We start from the raw sequence: 18,894 nt of genomic DNA on the forward strand, positions 1-18,894 counted from the left end.
GGGGATGTCTCCCCCCACTCTACGCTACCTATAATGCTAACTATATAGGGACTAACAGTAACCCTAATCATGTTAACATCATGTTTACAACATGCTAACAACATTTTAATTGTGTTAGCATTATGCTAACAGCATGTTAACACAAGTAAAATTGTTAAAACAAAATTAGCATGATTAGCAAGTTGCTAGCATGATGTTAACATGTTGTTAAGCTGTTAATGTGATTAGGATGATGCTAACAACATACTAACATGATTAACATATTGTTAGCATGTTGCTAGCATGATGCTAACATGTTTTTAACAAGAAAGTAACATGTTATATGTACTTACAAGTCATTTGACTAAGTATACAAAAAACTATAGATTTCTTGTAAAATTTGTTTTGTTTGGATGATTCTAGAGACCTTCATGATTATGTACATATGTCAACAAAAAAATATTTATTAGTAACATAAAAATTTTCTTTCTTTGGGAGGGTTCGCCTTCGCCATGCTTCCCCGAAGTAGGGGTAGGAAGTTGACAGCCTCACCTTTTTTATTCTCTCTTGAAATCCTTTATTTGGTACTGTAGATGTCAGTGGACTTAAATGGGTTAATTATTAAATGAGGTATTTTGACAACTTTGGGGTAAGATGTGCCCTCAAATGCAGGAAATACTGTTTGAACACAATATTATACAATACAAGAACTATTATAAAATATATATTTTTTTAAAAATCACTTGCTTAAATATTCTGCATATTGTATTTTTTTGTATTTTTTTTTCTCTCTCCCTGGCTTGCTTATGAAACTGCAAATTATGCTAAAGAAAATATAATTTAGAAGTGCATTATGCATTTGTTTTTCTCATTTACATTATTTATATCTAATACATTCGTGGCCCTTGACATGATTAATGTCAGTGTAAGCTGTGTCACTGCCACTTTTAGGAGAAAAGTCATATTTCTATGCTATAGATGCTAAATTCTTCTTGGACAGTTTAAATTAAATATATAGTACAGCTTACTCTTCCACTCTACACTGTGTGCCCTGTTTTACCTTTTTCAACTGTGCATGTTGTCACACACACACACACACACAAGCACGTGAAGTCGTGTTGTTTATATGGTGAAGCAGGTGAGCTGTGGGAGGGTCAAATCTAAACCCTGCCCTTCCCTGCTGCTGCTACTGTGAGTTCTGGGAAAAACAACAAAGGAAAAAAGAGGAAAAAGAGAGGGGGGAGGGGGGCCATGAGCTCACCCCCTGAATACTGGCCAAGTTGATAGTGAGTCATCCCAGGTGTGCTCAGGTGTTTGTGTTTGTCTGTTTTCAGTCTCATGAGCTCTTTGTACGCCTCATGCTGTCTTTGTTCATTACATGTTTGTATGGAGCAACCCTATTACTCTGTTTGACCTGTCAGCATCTGTTTGCCAGACAGACAGAAAGAGTAAAGGAAAGAGTGAAAGAGGGTGTCTTTGATAGTTCATCTGTCTGTCTGGCGAGTTTCTGCAGGTCAGATCTGGCCTGCATAGAAGCAGAAAGCAAGGGAGAGAGAGGGAGGGTGGGAGAGGACTAATCCCTCCGCAGAGCCTGCCTTCACAACAGCAGTAAAAAAAAAAAAACTAAAAACTAAAAGATACATATATTCCAGTGCTTACGCAATGCTGAAAGTCTAACAGGAATCAGCTGAGAAACACTTCAGCCTCACCTCAGCCTCACTGTTATTTTCAGTACACCAGCACAATTACTGAGCAATGCATATGTGTGTGTACATATATATCATGAACCCATGAAATTCTATAATGAATAGGGTGAACATACATTTTTCCCATTCATGAGAAATTTAAATTATTATTGACATTCAACCCCATTCAGTCTTCATACATTATATGTATGTGTTATATTGCATTTCTTTGACTGTTGTCTGTAGATCCCACCTTCTAATGATTGGATGATTTATTACAATCCCTGCACGCTATTGGTTAAATTACTTTGCAGTCATTACCTTTAAATTAGACATTATCGAAAAAATAGGAAAACATTTTTTTTGCAACTTAGAAATCACAGCCAGGACATGTCAGGACAAAAGAGGATATATATTAATAATGAACATTTATTACACAAATTGGAACCTTCTGTGCATGTTGAAGGAACATAAAAGTTCTCTCCGAACCTTCCACTGCCAACTGCTTTATGTTATGACTTTTCTGATAAAAATAGCAGTAATTGAAAGCTGTTCTCGACAGGTTAACTTCTCAGACGTTGGAAGCTTTAAAAGTGACTTGAGAGCTTTACACTAAACCTTTCGATTTCTGTAGGAAATAATATCAACATAAGCTGTAACAGACCAAAGCTCTTCTGACTAAAAGTTCAGGCTGTGAAAACATACAATTATTTGACCTGTTTCTACAGTGTGTAAATGAAACGGCAGCGTACAGCTACTCCACACAAATGCACACTGAAAAATGCATGTATACACAGTTATATTTGAGCACAAGTGCTCAGAAACCTTGATTTCTTCTGTACCATTAGATCTTCCAGCTTCTCAAGTCCCTCTAAGGTACAGTGCAGTATATATGGTATATGGTCATTAAGGGACCACATCTCACAGAATAATGTCTATTTAATATGTTGCATACACTTAACATGATTAGTTTAACCCTCAGATGGCTTGTACTCTCTCTCTCTCGTTATTAAAGCTCATTACGCCCCTCAGTAGAACAGCACGATACAGCAATATCAGCACACGTTTCAATATAACCTGCGTAGGGATATAATATGCAACTAAAAATGACCCTAGATCAGCAGTTACTCTGAGTTTTATAGATTTGACCCCAAGACAATCATGAGCCCTGCTTTAAATGGGGTTTTGTAGTTTCATAAAATTACAGTTGAAACACTGATGTCACATGGACTATTTTAAGGATGTTCTTACTACCTTTCTGGACCTTGAACATGTCAGTTGCGTGGCTGTCTATGGAGGGTCAGAAAGCTCTCGAATTTCATCAAAATATATTCACTTGTGTTCTGAAGATGAATAAAGGTCTTAGGTTTGAAATGACAGGGCGAGTAATTAATGACAGCATTTTAATTTTTGGGTGAACTATCCCTTTAAGAGAACAATGAAAATAATCTATAAACACAACACTACAGTGTATATTATGTGTGGTGTGTCAACTTGTAAATCTTAAACCAGGCATTTAAAAGGTTTTGTATATTAATAAAAAAAATAAAAAACAAAACCTCATATTTGTCAGTTGCCATATTTATAGTAAAGACTGTCGGTTCTCCATCATCAAGCCTGAGTAGCCATTCTCCCATCTACAAGATGATTTTAATCATCCATTACCTTTTATTATTTAATAAGATCCATTAGCATGCTTAATTGGTCCAAACGAGTTATTTGTAGCTGATGAAGGCTGTGATGGATGATGGGATTGTCAGCAAATTGAGGAAAGCTGTTTCTCTCAAGGACTTTCTCCCTGCTCTCATTCACACCTCCTGGGTCTTTCCTGGTCTCGATCATTTACACGAACAGTATCTCAGAAAAAGCGAGTCAGTTGTTCCCAGAAGTCAATGCGTATACTGATTCTGACGCAGACATTTGTGGGAAACTGCCAGCATTCACGTAAGCTTTAAATGAGACATGAGTCAAATTATTGACCAAAGCTGGCTTGATTATGCATAAATCTGTCTAATCGGTCGGGACATGCTGACCGAATATATCAGGGAGTCTTGACACAGAAAGCCGGCCGGTCTCAGCTCAGCGGGATCCCAGGAACTCTTGCATCTGCTGAAGAAGACCAGAGGGAAGGATTCCAGACCTGTTTATTTTTATCCTTTTGTTGCCCGTCCCAAACCCCCACACTGTTGGCACTGACCAGGCTGTGCAATTCCATCTTACCCCAAGACTTAATTACCATTTTAATTAGCAGGGGTTTGAGAATTAATAATCCTTCATCATATGGCTTTGGGCATGAACATTCATAATCCCTTTAGTCAGTTATGTATTCTGGGTCAGACAGTAGATCAGACTACAGCCATTGTGAGTGTCTTCATGAACTATTTGTTTAGTCTGCGCTTAATTAACCGCACAGACTCCTTGAAAGTTACATCACTTAGGTTGAATGTATTTTGAGTGTTTGCGTGTGACGTGTCTGGGACGTTTCTCAGATGATGAATGAAGACTGATCTGCTGTGGAGGAGCCAGGTTGTTCTCAGGACGTCACACAATGTGTCGTTTGTAAGCTATGAAACAGAGACGTGAGCAGAGACTCTGGGCTTCTTAAATAATGTTACTTTTTTATTGCATGTGGCTATTCAGAATCAATACAGTTCTAAAGCAATGCTAATTACACTACGTTTAAATTATCATTTCTAAGTAGCATCACAATGCAAAGAATATGAAGTATATACAATGGAAGACACAGGAAAAAAAAAAAAAAAAAAAAAAAAAAAAAAAAACTCGCTCAGGCATTGAAATATTCAAGCTTTCCATACTGAGAAACAGCATTCGCATAAGAACACTGCTGAAATTACTGTTAGGATCCAACAGCAAAACAGAACAAGAAAAAAAATAAAAACACTTTTCCATTTGAAAGTTGGCAGAAAAAAGCTGTACAGCAAAAACTTTAAGGTTTTAAATATATTAACACAGTATTTATACATTTGGTTCCTTTCTGTAAACTAATCTTTAAAAAAAATGTAAATATTGCATATGCCTTTTGTGAATTTGTACCTATTTTTGTAATATCAAGTATTATTCACTGAATTAAATTTTTTTATATCATAACATTATCAAATATCCTCGAAGTGGCATTTATCATACAGTGTACATATTTTTACAAACGTACTGAAGAATTAGAAAAGAAACGTGCCAGTCCAAAGTTCAGCCTTTGGCAAGTACCTTCATTAGTGCTTTAGTTGTTTGGGGGAAATTCATTCAAACACGTACCATATATATATCTATATACAAAAAGACATAAGTTATCATCTTTAACTTATAAAGGTCAGTTGCAATCTCTTTATACACTATGTACAGCTTTCTAGGCAAACGTTTTCATATACTTAAGTTGTGTGTGTGTTGTACTTTGTTTCGTTTGCTTGCGTATGACTCTGCCTCTGTTGGTGGATGCGTTTGGTCTCCTGCGGAGATCTCCAGAATACTCTACATTCAAAAGTGTCTTGTGTTACAATCTAAGGAGTTTGTAAGTGCAAGACAAAGCATTGGTTCTGACGTGTCTATCCCTGTCTTACGGTAGGGAGCAGCATTAATGGTGTCAGGCCTTCTGAGACGTCCCTGAATCTATCACTCTCTCTTGAGCCGACGGGTGCGGGTGTAAGGCCAAGGGAAGCCTGTGTGTTCAGAGCAGTGAGAGAGGGCAAGTCAGCAGAGGCTTCTGGGTTGTTAAAGACAGTGAGTTAAAGTGTGCTAGAGTGCCTAGGCTTGAGGTGAGGTGCTCCTCTCTCTGACCTGAGGCGCACGACATCATTCATCTAGCGTACCTTAAGGGTTGTGTGTTAATCGCGTGTGGCTTCGTTCCAAAACTGATAACTCCTTTGCTCTGGAAGCCTGCTTTGCATATGTGCGGGGTGGTGGGCAGGCGGCCACCCGTCCGGTCCTTAACCAGCTCCGATAAATAGTATTATATTAAAATCCTTTAAATATCTGTGTAGAATGCAAAATAACATTAATAGATCTTTGATTGCAGCGCAAGACCTTCCTCCGCTGCAGTACAAGACATTCAGTTACCATGGCAAACAGTAATCTTTGATACTCTCATGAGTGTATGGAGGTCCTCCAGAAAACACTGTTTGACAGTACAGTCAGTAAGGCTTTGGATTGGTGTTTTTTTGTTTTGTTTTGTTTTTTAAGAAAACATTCACTTGTAAAAATAAATTAATTTCTCAATATATATTCTTTTTGTAAGTCATAACCTGGCTTGTTCTGAGGTAGGGTTTTCAAGTGACTGCTTTTTACGATTTCCAATTGTTGAGTAAATTTCTGAAATGCCACCTCTGTACAGTGTTGCGAACACACGCACGCATGCATACGGCCGCCACGGGGGTGAATAAATAAGCGACTTGTGCGACAGGTGTATGCGTGCGTGCAGGTCAGATGTCTCTCCTCGTGTTTGGGTCACAGGTTTGGGGGGGGGTTGAGGGGCACTGGCCACTCGAAGTCCAGAGCTCATAACAAAACCAGTGAAAAAGGTCCATAACACAAAAACTGAGGGAAGGGATTGTAGTGAGTAACAGATGGACAGGAAGTCCCTCCTCTGTGTCTTTGAGTCATCGTCATGCCTCGCGCTGGGGTCAAGTGTCCGTGTTGCTGTGACGACGGCTATTCGAATGGATTCGGGAGGTCAAGGATCAGCAAAGAGCTGAAGAAGCAGCAGCAAGGTGGTCCATCTGTCCACTGGAGCACCTCCTCTCCTCCTCTCGATGGATGGGAGATGAAGGAGCTTTAATGAGGAGACTGGCTCTGTTTAATCTGCAAGAAACGAGAGAGAAAGAAGCACATTAATGCGATGTCTATAAATATCCAGACAGAGAAAGCACACAAACCAATAAAACACAATGTTCCTTGAGATCAACACGGTCGCACTGCTGTCACATAACACAACAGCCTTTTATGGGCATTCACTAATGTTTCTGCATTTTTCTAAAATACTATCATATTCCTCTGTGCCTTGTCTGGAAAATCTTCCCTTTTCACAGAGTGGTGTGTGTTTTTCCATGACCATCCGTGTGTGATTTATACATGAGGAATGAAGCAGACTAGTGGGGGGATAAAAGGTTACATGCTCCCCCTCTCTCATTCTCTCCTTTACCAAGTAAGGAATGTGCGCTCTTTCGCTATGAGCAACAGAAGTGGCAGGTGCTCAGAGACAGACGAGGGAAACACTCGCTGACATTTAGCACTATGCAGCTGACGGAAAGAGCACAAAAATACAACACATCCACTACCATGCCACACAGCCTTAAATGTTCAGCAACATCCATGTAAAATGTCCATTTTGAATTTCTTGTTCTAAAGACGCAATTCCAACATTTCTGGGTTGGGAAGCACGTGTCACATCTGCTTACACTGGGGTGCGTTTCCCAAAACCATCGTTAGCTAACTATGGTTGTTAGTTCCATTGAACTCTATTGGTAGCGACGGAATTTGCGACCATAGTTGCTTTTGGGAAAGGCACCCCTGATTGTTTCTGGTGTGTTAAGCTGGAATAGGGCGGGGGGTTTTTAAACTAGGATATTGGGACCCCCAGGGGGCTAAAAGAAGGTCCCTGGCGGGTCTGCAGAAAATTTCAAACTTTAGATGTGTTTTTAAGGGTTACCTAAGTTTCACATTTCACAATACTTTTACATTTACACAATTTGATATTATTACTGTTAGCCATCAGTACGATGTCCCTCAAACGATATACAGGGAAAAATTCCTTATTTTCATTCTTCTTAGTTAAATCATGGCCATTATTTCACTAAACTAAAGCAACAAGCAAATTACTACAACATGGCCGCTATTTAACTTAAACGAGGGAACTAATTTATAAAATGTGGCCATGAAATAAAAAGTCGTGGGAATGAATTCATTCTTAATTTGTGGCCACGATATCTATTTCCATAGTTTTAAACATCTAAGATTACTGTTATAGCTGACTTTTGCTGTGGCTTTAGCATAATAGCAATTTAAACCCAATCATTTAATATTGCAAACACCTTGCTGACAATATGATGCTTAATATTTTTCTCTCATTGTATAAATGGGTCTTTATAGATGTATGTGATGTATGTAGAGCAACACAACTAAACAGGCTTCTTCTGGTTAACTGTACATGAGACATATAGTGAGATAAGAAACAATAGTTTGTGTGTGCACATTACCACAGTCATAAAAGAATTAAAATTCATACAATTCTTGCCAATGCAAGAATCCATCCTGTGTGAATGGTCTTATAAGAGAGAGAGAGAGAAAAAGAAATGACTTGCATCACCTTTATGTTTGAAATATAAATATCAAAGTGTCTTTTGACAGTTTGCTTCTGTCTCTTGCTGCTGTCTGGGTTCTGTTTACAAGACTAGATTGCTATCCTGACCTCTCACCTGTTGTACTTGTTTGTGAGGTTTCATTTGCATGTAGGCCTCACACTGGGCGGAAGTCTCTGCAAACACAAACCCCTCATGGGCCTGTCCTGCCTGGCCGTGCTCTAGCGCCGCCCCCTCCCCTTCATCCGCCTAGAACAAGAAGTGTTTTCATAGAGCACTTAACAAACCCTTGATTCACGGCCATCGGCTATACGGCACGCCATAATCGCTCCCATTATCTAGACTGCCCGCACACATTCTGAACACTTCCGCATGTGAGCCCGATATCACAACATCCACTCCAACAGGGATGGAAGTAATTCCCATGAACGTCAGTAGGGCTGTATTCTCTCACGGGGAGCTGGGTAAAGTCAGGGAGGAGGGGCCAGCGAGAGGTCAAGCGTTTTCACGGTCGTAAAGAGCCTCATCTTTCCCTGCTCTTTGATACCTCCCTCTGTGTTGTATTACGAAGTATTACTCTTCCAGTTAAGTGCTGACAGAACTGTTTGCTCATGGCCAACTAGTGAAGACAGAGAAAAAGCGAGAGAGAGGAAGAGTAGGTGCTTTCCTGTTGTCCTTTCAGCTTTACAGACTGTGGGAAAAACAGCAGAAAACATGTTTACGCCACTGCCTCACCCTGATGGTAAAAAAAAAAAAAAACGAACACCAATTATGAAAACTATACCTACAACAGTAACAATGCCAAATAGCATTTGGAAAAACACTTAAAAAAAAAAAAAATGTAAACAATTGGTTCCTGCCCTGGCTTCTGCTTGGCCAGTGCACTGAATGCAACATCCCAAGTTTTAACTTCTACTGTGAAAAGACTCTCTTGTCCTATTAAGTAGTCCAATTCATAAACAAATTATTCTTATCAACTGATTATTTTTAGAGAATCAAAAACTGATCAGATTTTGGTTCTGTTGTTTATTATCTTCATTAAATAAACTGCAACTAAACTGGGGTGCGTTTCCCAAAAGCATCGTTTGCAAACTATGGTCGCAAGTTCGGTTGTTACAACATAGTTCAACGATTCGGTGATTCCCGAAACCATAGTTCAAACGAGCTTTCGCAAACAGCGTCGCAAATATACGTGGTTGGAACTACAGCTTTCAACCTTTGGTTAGAAGCATACAGTAGTTTCTTCTTGTTACTAAGACATATGGGCTTAAATGATGCTCTTGGGCACAATAAGCAAGCTAACATGATGTACTATCTATATATTCCATTCTCTCTAAATATAAATGCATTTAGGTGCTATGTTCAATACAGCAGCATCTTAGAGAAGTTATTCCACCACATGCATCTGACGTAATTAACAATGGCCCTAAATTGTTGAACTAATGTGGTTCAAACAACGGAGATACGGCCGTGTTTGGGAAACAGTCGTGACTAGGTAGTTTGTTTCTACAACAATGCATCGTACTATGGTGGTTAACCAGCGAGTTACGTCGTTGTGCAGGAAATGCACCGCTGCATAGTTTGGGTCGTGTTATTTATTAATTTATAATGTTACATTATGTTATAAAGTCACTTTATTATTTACACTATTAGTTGAGTTTGTAAAAAATGTGGCCTAATGGAGGCTATAATGTGTGTCCAGCTTCTAGTCGCCCATAAATTGATAATGACATTCTATGACTTAACCAACTTTACTGTCACCACTGAGTCCTTCAGAGACGCCACCTCTAAAACAAAGGCACTATACTGACTACAGAAACATCAGTGTAGCCTCTTACATGACAGCGCAGTGGAAACCTTGATGTGAACTTGAGCTTGGCTGCTCGGATCCATACTCTCAGAGTACCATGTCGGGTGGTCTGCTTTCGTCATGTGTACAAATAGACTCAAAATAGACAAGAGATCTCTTTTCCCTCTCTCGCTGATTCTCACATTCACACTAATGCCAAAGGGCTGGAGTCATGTGAGTCTCTGTGTGTGTTTGTGGAGGTCGGAGAGGCAGCTTGAATTTCACACAGCTAATTAAGCAAGAGGAAGCTTGGCAATTCCATAGATGTCCCATTCTGATCCGGAAAGGCAGAAAAAACAGCACCAATGAACGAGGGGAAAGAAAGAGCCATGAGGTCATGGGACTAGCACTCAACAGAGACAGAGAGATGAATGAGCAGAGGGTGGAACTGGATATATTGTATCTGCCTTTTTCTCAAACTCTGATCCGGCTTTATTCAGTGTGTCCTACAGCACCACATAAAAATAAATTAGATTTTGCTTGAGCTATGCTATGTTATAGTCAAACAGTGTTATCTTAGCATTTTTATATATTATAGGCCTAGGTTTTCTTAATATTTTGATTGCACTGTTATATTTAAATTTTTATTATTATTTTTTTATATATATATATTTAATGTTTAGCTTTATTTTTTATTTCAGTTTTAGGCTTAGTAATTTTAGTACTTTAACTTAAATTTATTTTTTCATTAGTGGACAATGCAACATTTCGGAGTAAATAAGAATCAAATCAACAAATATAAAAGCTAAATGTAAATATGCTCAAATTCAAATATCAGAATGAGCAGATGGAAACCAGAAGTAGGAGGTCTTCTTGAACCCTCTGACCTCAAATTCCCTCCCCCAACTCTCTCCCTCTTGTTTTGTCTCTCAGAGTGATTTCTCAATCTATAAACATCTTCAGATCTACATAGCTGAGTGTAACATATTGCTTCCTAAACACATTTATGACATTGAAACTTTCCCGTGTCTGTGTGAGAAATCAGCGCAGGTATTTAAAGCAGCTGTAATCCGGACCCCGCTGGTTCAAGTCAACAGCCTGTGAACCCGCTGCCCCCATACCCCAAAAACTATCCCTGCTCCACGCACACATTTGTCCTCCAACTCATTTTTTATTTATTTCACACAGGTTAAATTTAGCCCCCTGCAGCCGGGCCGGGAACAGTCTGGCGTTCTCACACACATAAAACACACAACTGTTCTCACACACACACACACACACACACACACACACACAAGTCATATTTACAGTAGTGAGAAAAGCAGCTGAGTGACTGACTGTACTGTAAACGTGTTAGTGTTACTAATTTATTTATCTACGCCAGTCTCATATATCATAGATGGGGGGGAATCAGTTTTAACCTGTGGGGTAGAAATAATGTTTCTGTTCATCATCACTCAGGATCTTCCAGTGTCACTCCCATTAGGGATGTTCACACTGTCAGCGATTTGCAGTCACTTATTTTTAGTGAGGGTTTGAGGTAGCAAGTGACACACAAAATAAAATTTAAGGCAATGTGGCTGTCTGTGTTACAAAACATTACAAAGTATGTGGACTACTGGACGAGTTCAGGAGTGATTTGTTAGCACATCTATGACATATTCTCAGCTCAGTGCCAGCCTGCAACAGTCTGGACATCATCAGCTATGGGAAGAGAGGCAGAGAGATGTCTGGGCAAAAGGTTATACTGTATGCGTGGTGTGATGATCTACATGTGTAAATGTCACAGTCTAATCTCATAACACTACAGCCAACAGAGCTCAGCGGTCGTATGGAAATAATCGCCAGCCATGAATAAGAAAGTGTGTGCATAAGGGTGTGTGAGCTCAGCAGATCTCACAGCCATTCCCTTTTAAACAAATCCAAAAAGCAGCAGCAAAGATAATGCCCAAGGAGCCATTTAAAATCATTTGATGACTGTAAAGCATCCTGCTCCTCCTGCCACACACACTCAGATCACTTAGCTCAGCAGGGGAGAAAAGGAGTATTCATTCAGAATCAGGCCACATGCCATGCAATTATTCCCACACACGGCACGTGCTCCTAAAGAGCGTCCTATGCAGATTTCAAATGATATTTTCCAGCCACATCCCACTCATTGCCACATACTGTACTAAACACACATACAGATGTTAAGCTTATAGGATGTTAACAAAGTATTGTATGTGAACTATTGTATACTTTACACGCATATACAGAAATGGTGGAGAGTGATGAATGTACCGATGAATGTACCTCTGTCCTTGACTTCTTTGATCAAAGAAGTCAAGGACAGAGGTACAGAAAGTACATTTCTCTTTTCTATAGATACATCTCAAGAAAAATGGAAGGGGTACAAGATGAAGGTATTATTTGTGAGTAAATCTCACAAAACATGAGAAATTCATTAATAAATAAATAGTTTTAGCCATGATTATTATGTATTGGAGTCTTTTTATATTAGAATAAAATCACAGTACATCAGATATTACTGTGATAGCATGTTATTTTTTCCATATTGGGGGAGGATTTGTCATAGCAATGCAAAAATAAATTAATTTTCTTTAGGCTATTCTATTGATTACGAGGTGAGACATGAGGAGATGGCAGGTTTCGTGAAGAATCACACGCATGTGTGTGTGCGTGCATGCCATTTACTTGGTCACCAAATAAAGCTTCTCAACAATGTCTAATCTGTGGCAGCATGTAATCCGCCTTATCTGTGCTGCTAAAAGGAGGGAGCAGTGAGAGCATTTAACAGAACATCTTGGATGAGTTTAACACTATAAAATCTGCTACAATAGCAGATACTTACAGAGTCAACAACAACAGGACAAAGAGGTGAAGGAGGACATGAAGAGAGAGAAAGGATTGGGCTGCAGATTCAGAGTGATGATTGGTGATCGACGGAGAAAGGAAGAAATTAAAATAATCCCTCAATTATGAAACTAATGAGAGGAGATATTAAACGACACAAAGATAGAATGATGTTGGACTATAGGATTCCAAGGAATAGGTGTGTTGTGATGGGGGATGGTTGTCCGAGTCTGTTCTCTAGAAATAAAAGCAGGAAAATTGATAGACAATCTCTCTTGCACTGCTGCACTTTTCAATGAAATCATGTCTATCAAAAGCAGAAAGGGACGGGACTCGGTGTGTCTGCAACAAAAGAGAGATTTCACCTTTATTTCAAGCTTGTGCCAAATGTTTTCACTGGTTATCTGACTGTATCTCCTGTATCTCTCTCTGAGCTGTTGTGTGGGGCAGCAGATGGTCGCTAATCATTAGTGTATTGTCAGGGCTCTGATGGGCCCGATAACCACTGTGCACTGCTTGGAATGGCAGGTGCACGACCCTGGCCCCCACCATCTGCTGGCCCGGCCCCTCACACACACTATTCTCAGGGGGGAGGCATCTCTGGAAGCCCACTGGCAGACACACTCAGCTCTCTGGTAAATTTTTAATAAGACAATGTTTACTCTCTCCTCTAGCGCTATAAAGGAGGAAGAAATGGAAAGAATACACTTTAAGGAAATAAAAGGTAGCCAAAAGCTTCAAGGCCCACTGCGCTCTCAATGCTTATCTCTATAGCCCTCTATATCCAAGGCCAGGTCAGAGGTGACCTATTTGACATTTTTAACAGTCAATGACTCAGTGAGGATGCAGATATGAAAAACACTGAAATAAATACGCCAGAGCGTGACAAAAACTAATCAGTCCCAAGTGTCGTCATAAACCAGAGTCAAACATCCGGCACACTATGTAAATATGTAGTTGTGTTTGTCAGAAGTATGCGTCTGCTTCCCATTCACAAACGTAAGTCAGTGTGTAAAAGTGACGGGAGGAGGGCAGGAGTGGAATGTGGCACTACAGACACTGGCGTAGTAAACAGAGCGCAGCCTATCCGTGCTCTAATCTCTGCTAAATGGATCCCGTACTGGCACAAGTTCCTATCTGGAAGACTATCAGGTCATTCTACACAAATAAGAGCTCTGTTCTGTCTCTGTCGCTCATCTTTTGTTTCGGTGGAATGTTGTCGGTGGCCAATCACAGGGCAGGATGGCTGAGCTCTAGCGAGTGTGTGTCGATGTTTGTGTGAGTTTTCTTTGTGGTCTCCTCCCACTGTACTAGAGCTTCCGTGGCCTGCAGCTACGTATTTCTGCTCCGTCCACTTGTGGAGGTAAACAGAGAACTGCAGAAACACCTGCTCCACCAGCACACTCTCACACACACCCTAGAGAACATAATTGAGCTTCTGATGTCGTCTATTTGCCGTGTGTTGTGTGTGTTTCTGCTTCTAGAGACTTTTGTGAAGTGTCATTCATCAGACAAGTCTCTCTGTCCTTCGAGTGCAATCTTTCACCTTGATATTTTGTCAGTGCAAGGGTCTCAGTAAAATGTAGAGTACTCTTTTTAACACATATACATACTTAATGCAAACCCACTTATACACAAGAACAACACCTCCTATCTTGCTACTCGTTTCAATGCACGAGTCCACGTGAGTCTATATCTGCCTATCAGCCCACATGTTTATCTCTGAGCTACACAAACAATGTTGTTTTTCAAGTCGTGCCAAAAAACAAAAGGTTCCTTGGAAGAAACCTGGCAGGTCGGAAAAACAAGCCAACGTTAACCTCTCCGAATGACCTTTGCACACGTTCTGCATTCCTGCCCTGAAACCCTCTACCTGAAAACGGATAAACAACGGACTCACTTGTTTTTATCAGAGCTACTGTTCACTCAAGTATGACACAATGACTAATTCTACTTCAGAGAATGAGTCAAGGTATGATGCAAATATTGGGAATGATTCCTCTTTTGCTGGATTATTGAAATGCGGATATGAGCTCGCTCATTCTCTTTTAAATTTACATCCTCTTAACCTCTCCGCATCCCACAGAGTGATCACGCTATTGTCAACAAAATGAACATTTAAACTAATAAGCAGCTCCAGTACAGAGGAATAAACCCTTTAACTGGGCCGTTTTCATCCTAAACACTCTGCAGACACGGATGAAGCGATCAGTCTCTGTGAATAAAAACTGCGCCACAGCTTTTAAAGAGGCTTTTCCATCATTCTGACACTCAAGTTGCTCAATTAGCTCTCTCACATAAGAGGGACATCGGTCATGTGCCACGTTCATCTGGTGCACGAGTAATATGCTGTTGTTATTTTAGCAAAAAATAAACTGTCATGTCATATTGGGGCACATTAACAAAGCTAACTATTCATTCTGAATAAACAATTCAGAGCATAGTAATATGAAAGGAATGACTGTAAACATTAACTAATGAAGGTAGTGAGCTTGCACATCACCAGTTATCTTCAGTTATGAATTCACAAAGCTTACCTTTAACTGTTGTTGCCGTCTCCTTGAACCCAAGGCTAACATACGGACTGGCATGTATTCCATTGATGCCCTCTTTACAGCAGCTGGCAGCTTTGAACCGGACAAGAGAATCACAGCTGGCGAGTCTTCCATCCATCAAGTTTAAGGCAATGTAGTTAAGTCCATTCTGAAAGCCAGCCGACGTCTCTCTGCACATGGGACTGTTATACTCTTCATCCGATCCTTCGCTGTTCCTCACAGAAATAGACACGTTCTCCACAGAGGCCGAACCGTGCCGCCTGGCGTCGTGAGCGAATGAGGGAAAAACTGGTGTTACGGTGGTGGTCGAGGAGAATGTCTCAGAACTGTGCCGTCTGCGTCCCTGGGGGTCGGGACGAATCACCTTGGCCCCCCGGTCAGGGTCCACCAAGGCCAGAGTGGTGCCCCGCAGCTGAAAAGCCTCAATGGCAGGCACTCCCACAGCCTCTTCCACGGTCAGCCTCTGCATGCAGGAGGATGGGCTGATGGTCTGCCCACCTTCTGAGGGCTGCGAGACAGGCTGCTGAGGGGAAGCGGGCACGCCGAACGTCATCTCTGTGTAATCGTCTTTAGCTTTGTCGACCGGGCCCACCGGTGCCACCTGTGCAGTGAGGTGGTATCTCTCGTCTTCCTCAGGGTGGGTGGGGCAGGATGTGAGCTCAGGAAGGGGCTCCAAACGATCAGATGGAGCAGCGTTTCCAGATTTTGTTGACTGCAAACTCACATCAATGTTCATGTAATCAGAGATGGGGGATGTCCTGTGATCGGCGGACGATCCGAGGGACGAGGCTGGGCTCTCAGAGGAGGCAGTGGATGGCGGAGTGCAACTTTCAGCAATATGTCCAAAGTCTATGTTTATGTACTCACCAGGGCTTTTTGGCTCGGAGGGGAGGGGATGCTCATTCATGCTAGGTAATGTCTGAAACGTGTCCAGGGAGAGGCGGGTTGGCCGGTTGATCCTGTGCCGGAGGATGAGGCAGTCTGTGAGGCTTTGTCTTAGAGGAGATAGGGATGCTGTGTTTACGGACTCCTCTATTATCCTGTGACTTTGAGGATTCATGACAACATACTGATCACTGTCCGCATCCTTTAGCATCTGCTGGGGCTTATGACAGCGGGGCAAAGAGTTAAACGAGAGAAGCTGTCGGAGACAGGGAGACTGCTCCATACCCACAGGGCTCAGGTAGTAGTCTGGTGGCGTGACCGAATCTGCAGGTGACATGTTGAGGTACTCGCCATTCATCAGTTTCCCATCCGAGCTGTCAATGGAGAATTTAGAGCTGCACAGCATCCTCATATAGCCACTGTCATCCAGAGAACAGCTGCTGGGGGAATTGGTTCTGTAACCATTAGCTATAGTGAGGGGGTGCGTCCTGGGGTTGATTATCTGCTTCGGAGCAGAAACGCACATTGGGCTCATAGGCATATAGTTGTCAGCCTTCCCCCCTTGAGGGGCCACACCTGGCGTCATTGGCATGTAGCCATCGTCGCCCAGATTACTGCTGGAACTTTTCAGTAGCGATCCTATTTCGATGTCCCCGTAATCCTCAGGGTATGTGACTTTTGGGGATGCGGTGTGAGAGTTGCGCCCCGAATAACCACCAGTTGTGTATGCTCTCATGAGCGTGTACTCGTCCAGGGAAGCTGAGGACACTTGTGATGGCACCCTCTTCTGGTAAGGCATGGTGAGGGAGTGCGTCCTCTTCCTGCAGGCATTCTCCAGATCTCCTCTGCTTTCCTCAACTGCTGACCGGACGCTTCTCCGTCCACAGCTATTGGGCCTCTCCATGATCATGTATCCGCACAGGTCGCTGGGGGGAGTGTCAGCAAGTGACTCGGGTGTGTTGCTTCGGTTCGCTGCTAAAAGATGCCGCATATCACCCGGGCTGGAGCCGCACTCATCGCAGGAGATGAAGCCGGCATCGCTGGGGGAGCCCGAAATGGAAGCGGTGCAGCTGGAGGGGCGAGGGCCGCCTTCTATGTTATTGCTGCAGGACATGCTGACAGGGCTGGCATTCGAGGGAGGGGAGTGAGACACAGGCATGCACATGGATTTACTATGCTGCAGGGATGACGCCTCAAATGTTCTGCATGGGCGAGCTGTCACTGTGTTGGAGCGGCTCAGGTGTGTCCTGTTCACACCTGGGCTGATGGGGCTGCCGTCGCCCTCGCTTGCCGTGCGAATCCTACAAGACGTCAGTTTCGTCACGGGAGATGTCGCTGCCATGCTGTCGGTGCGCGAGCGCCGCTGCAGCCCGGTTTGACTCGGCGGGAGGTTGTTAAAGTGCCGCCTGGTGGGTACAGAGATGGGGTTGCTACCTGAGGACTGGCTTTTGCTGCGCGGGCGGAACTCTGACATCTCTTTCATGGCTTTCATCGCCTCCAAAATAGTCTCGTGAATGTTTTGCGCCACCACCGAGTCATCTGCCTGCATCCACAACTCGCCGGGTCCGATGGAAGCGGACCGGCCCACCTCGATGAAGAAGAAGCTGTCCGAGTGTCCGCATCGGCGGATATTCATCAGCTGTAAAATCACCGACGCCGCCTCCGTGTTGAGTTTGACGAAGCTGATAGTTCGGCTGGATAAACACAGCCTGTAAACGCCCGTTAAGTTTCTGCTCTGTCCGAGTCCTTTAGATTTCAGATTGACCTGCCAAACCTCCTTGTAAGTGGCGGAGACGGGCGTTATCACGCCGTAGCTCGCCTCATCAAAACCGACGAGGGATGACGCCGAATTATTCGCGGAGCCGTCGCTCACTTTCCCCTCGTTCATTAAATCCGTTAAGACCGTGTACCAGTCCTCCTGTTCCTGCTCGTTTTCGGCGGCCACAGCAAAATACTCGTCCTTGGTGTAAAGGGCGATCAGGTGTTTGTGTTTGGCATCGGCTCTCTTGTTGATGTTCAGGCACGAGTCCAAAGGTATAACTCGTTTAGCAGCCGACTTGTTTTTCCATTTCTTCTCGCTCTCGTAATACTCCAACCGGGCACGGGAGCCCTCGCTCGGCTCCCTCAGCACAAAAAACCGCTTGTGTCCGTGCTTCTGCTTCCTCAGATAGCCGCATTTCTTAACGAGGTTGTTGTTCTTTACGGTCATATTTGAAATCAGCTGTCCTCCCGTCGGCGGCGGACTCGCCATTCTCATATAAGCTGTGAAGAAGAACTCTCACTTTTCCTAAACTTGTGCTGTCAGTCAGTTATAAGCCTGTCAGACTCTCTCGTGGACCCGGCTCGGAGTGCGCGTTCGCTGCGTGGAGCGGTTTAACAGTAAATAACACATATCGCTTAGTGACTGGAGTGAAGAGGAAAAACAACATGTGACGTCCTACACATCCAAGCTTTGGTTACAAAAAATAGAAAGAAAAAATACGCACACACACAGAAACGAGGCGGTGCAACCTTCGGGGGAAGGCGTAACTCTGTGAATCCGCCTCTTTTAACAGCTCATTGGGCTCATTGGTGGAAATGTCTGATTGACAGTAGAGCGAACCAATCACTTTCTACTCCTATTCGCCGTCCCGCCCCCTCTGGAACATCTCAAGCTACGGGAGATCTGTCAGAGGATCGCACCCACTGCGTGTGCTGCTCGGATAGCCGCTCAGTTTTACAGTTTTAAATTTTACTCAAACACAGGATAAAATGATATATTTAAATATTGTTTGGTCGTTTTAGGCAACAGCGGGGGTGCTTAAAACAACCAGTAAGTATAGCCTACTGATAGGGGCGCA

General features: G+C 42.6%; 1 protein-coding gene across 1 annotated transcript; it reads right to left on the minus strand.

Moving 5' to 3' along the window:
* Window positions 1-4,260: 4,260 nt before the first annotated feature.
* On the minus strand, window positions 4,261-18,514 carry LOC306876483 (insulin receptor substrate 2-like). The gene is made up of 2 exons (XM_079427691.1): window positions 15,152-18,514; window positions 4,261-6,473 (listed from the first exon to the last, which is right to left on the minus strand). Exons 1-2 carry the CDS (start codon window positions 18,309-18,311, stop codon window positions 6,469-6,471), a joined length of 3,165 nt encoding a protein of 1,054 aa, XP_079283817.1. The 5' UTR covers window positions 18,312-18,514; the 3' UTR covers window positions 4,261-6,468.
* Between the last annotated feature and the right edge of the window lie 380 nt (window positions 18,515-18,894).

Source organism: Barbus barbus (assembly GCF_936440315.1).
Source record: "Barbus barbus genome assembly, chromosome: 10".
NCBI classification, from domain to species: domain Eukaryota; kingdom Metazoa; phylum Chordata; class Actinopteri; order Cypriniformes; family Cyprinidae; genus Barbus; species Barbus barbus.

Coding starts and splice junctions, on each gene's coding strand:
- LOC306876483 (XM_079427691.1), bottom strand. CDS start 18,311: ATGAGAATGGCGAGTCCGCCGCCGACGGGAGGACAGCTGATTTCAAAT.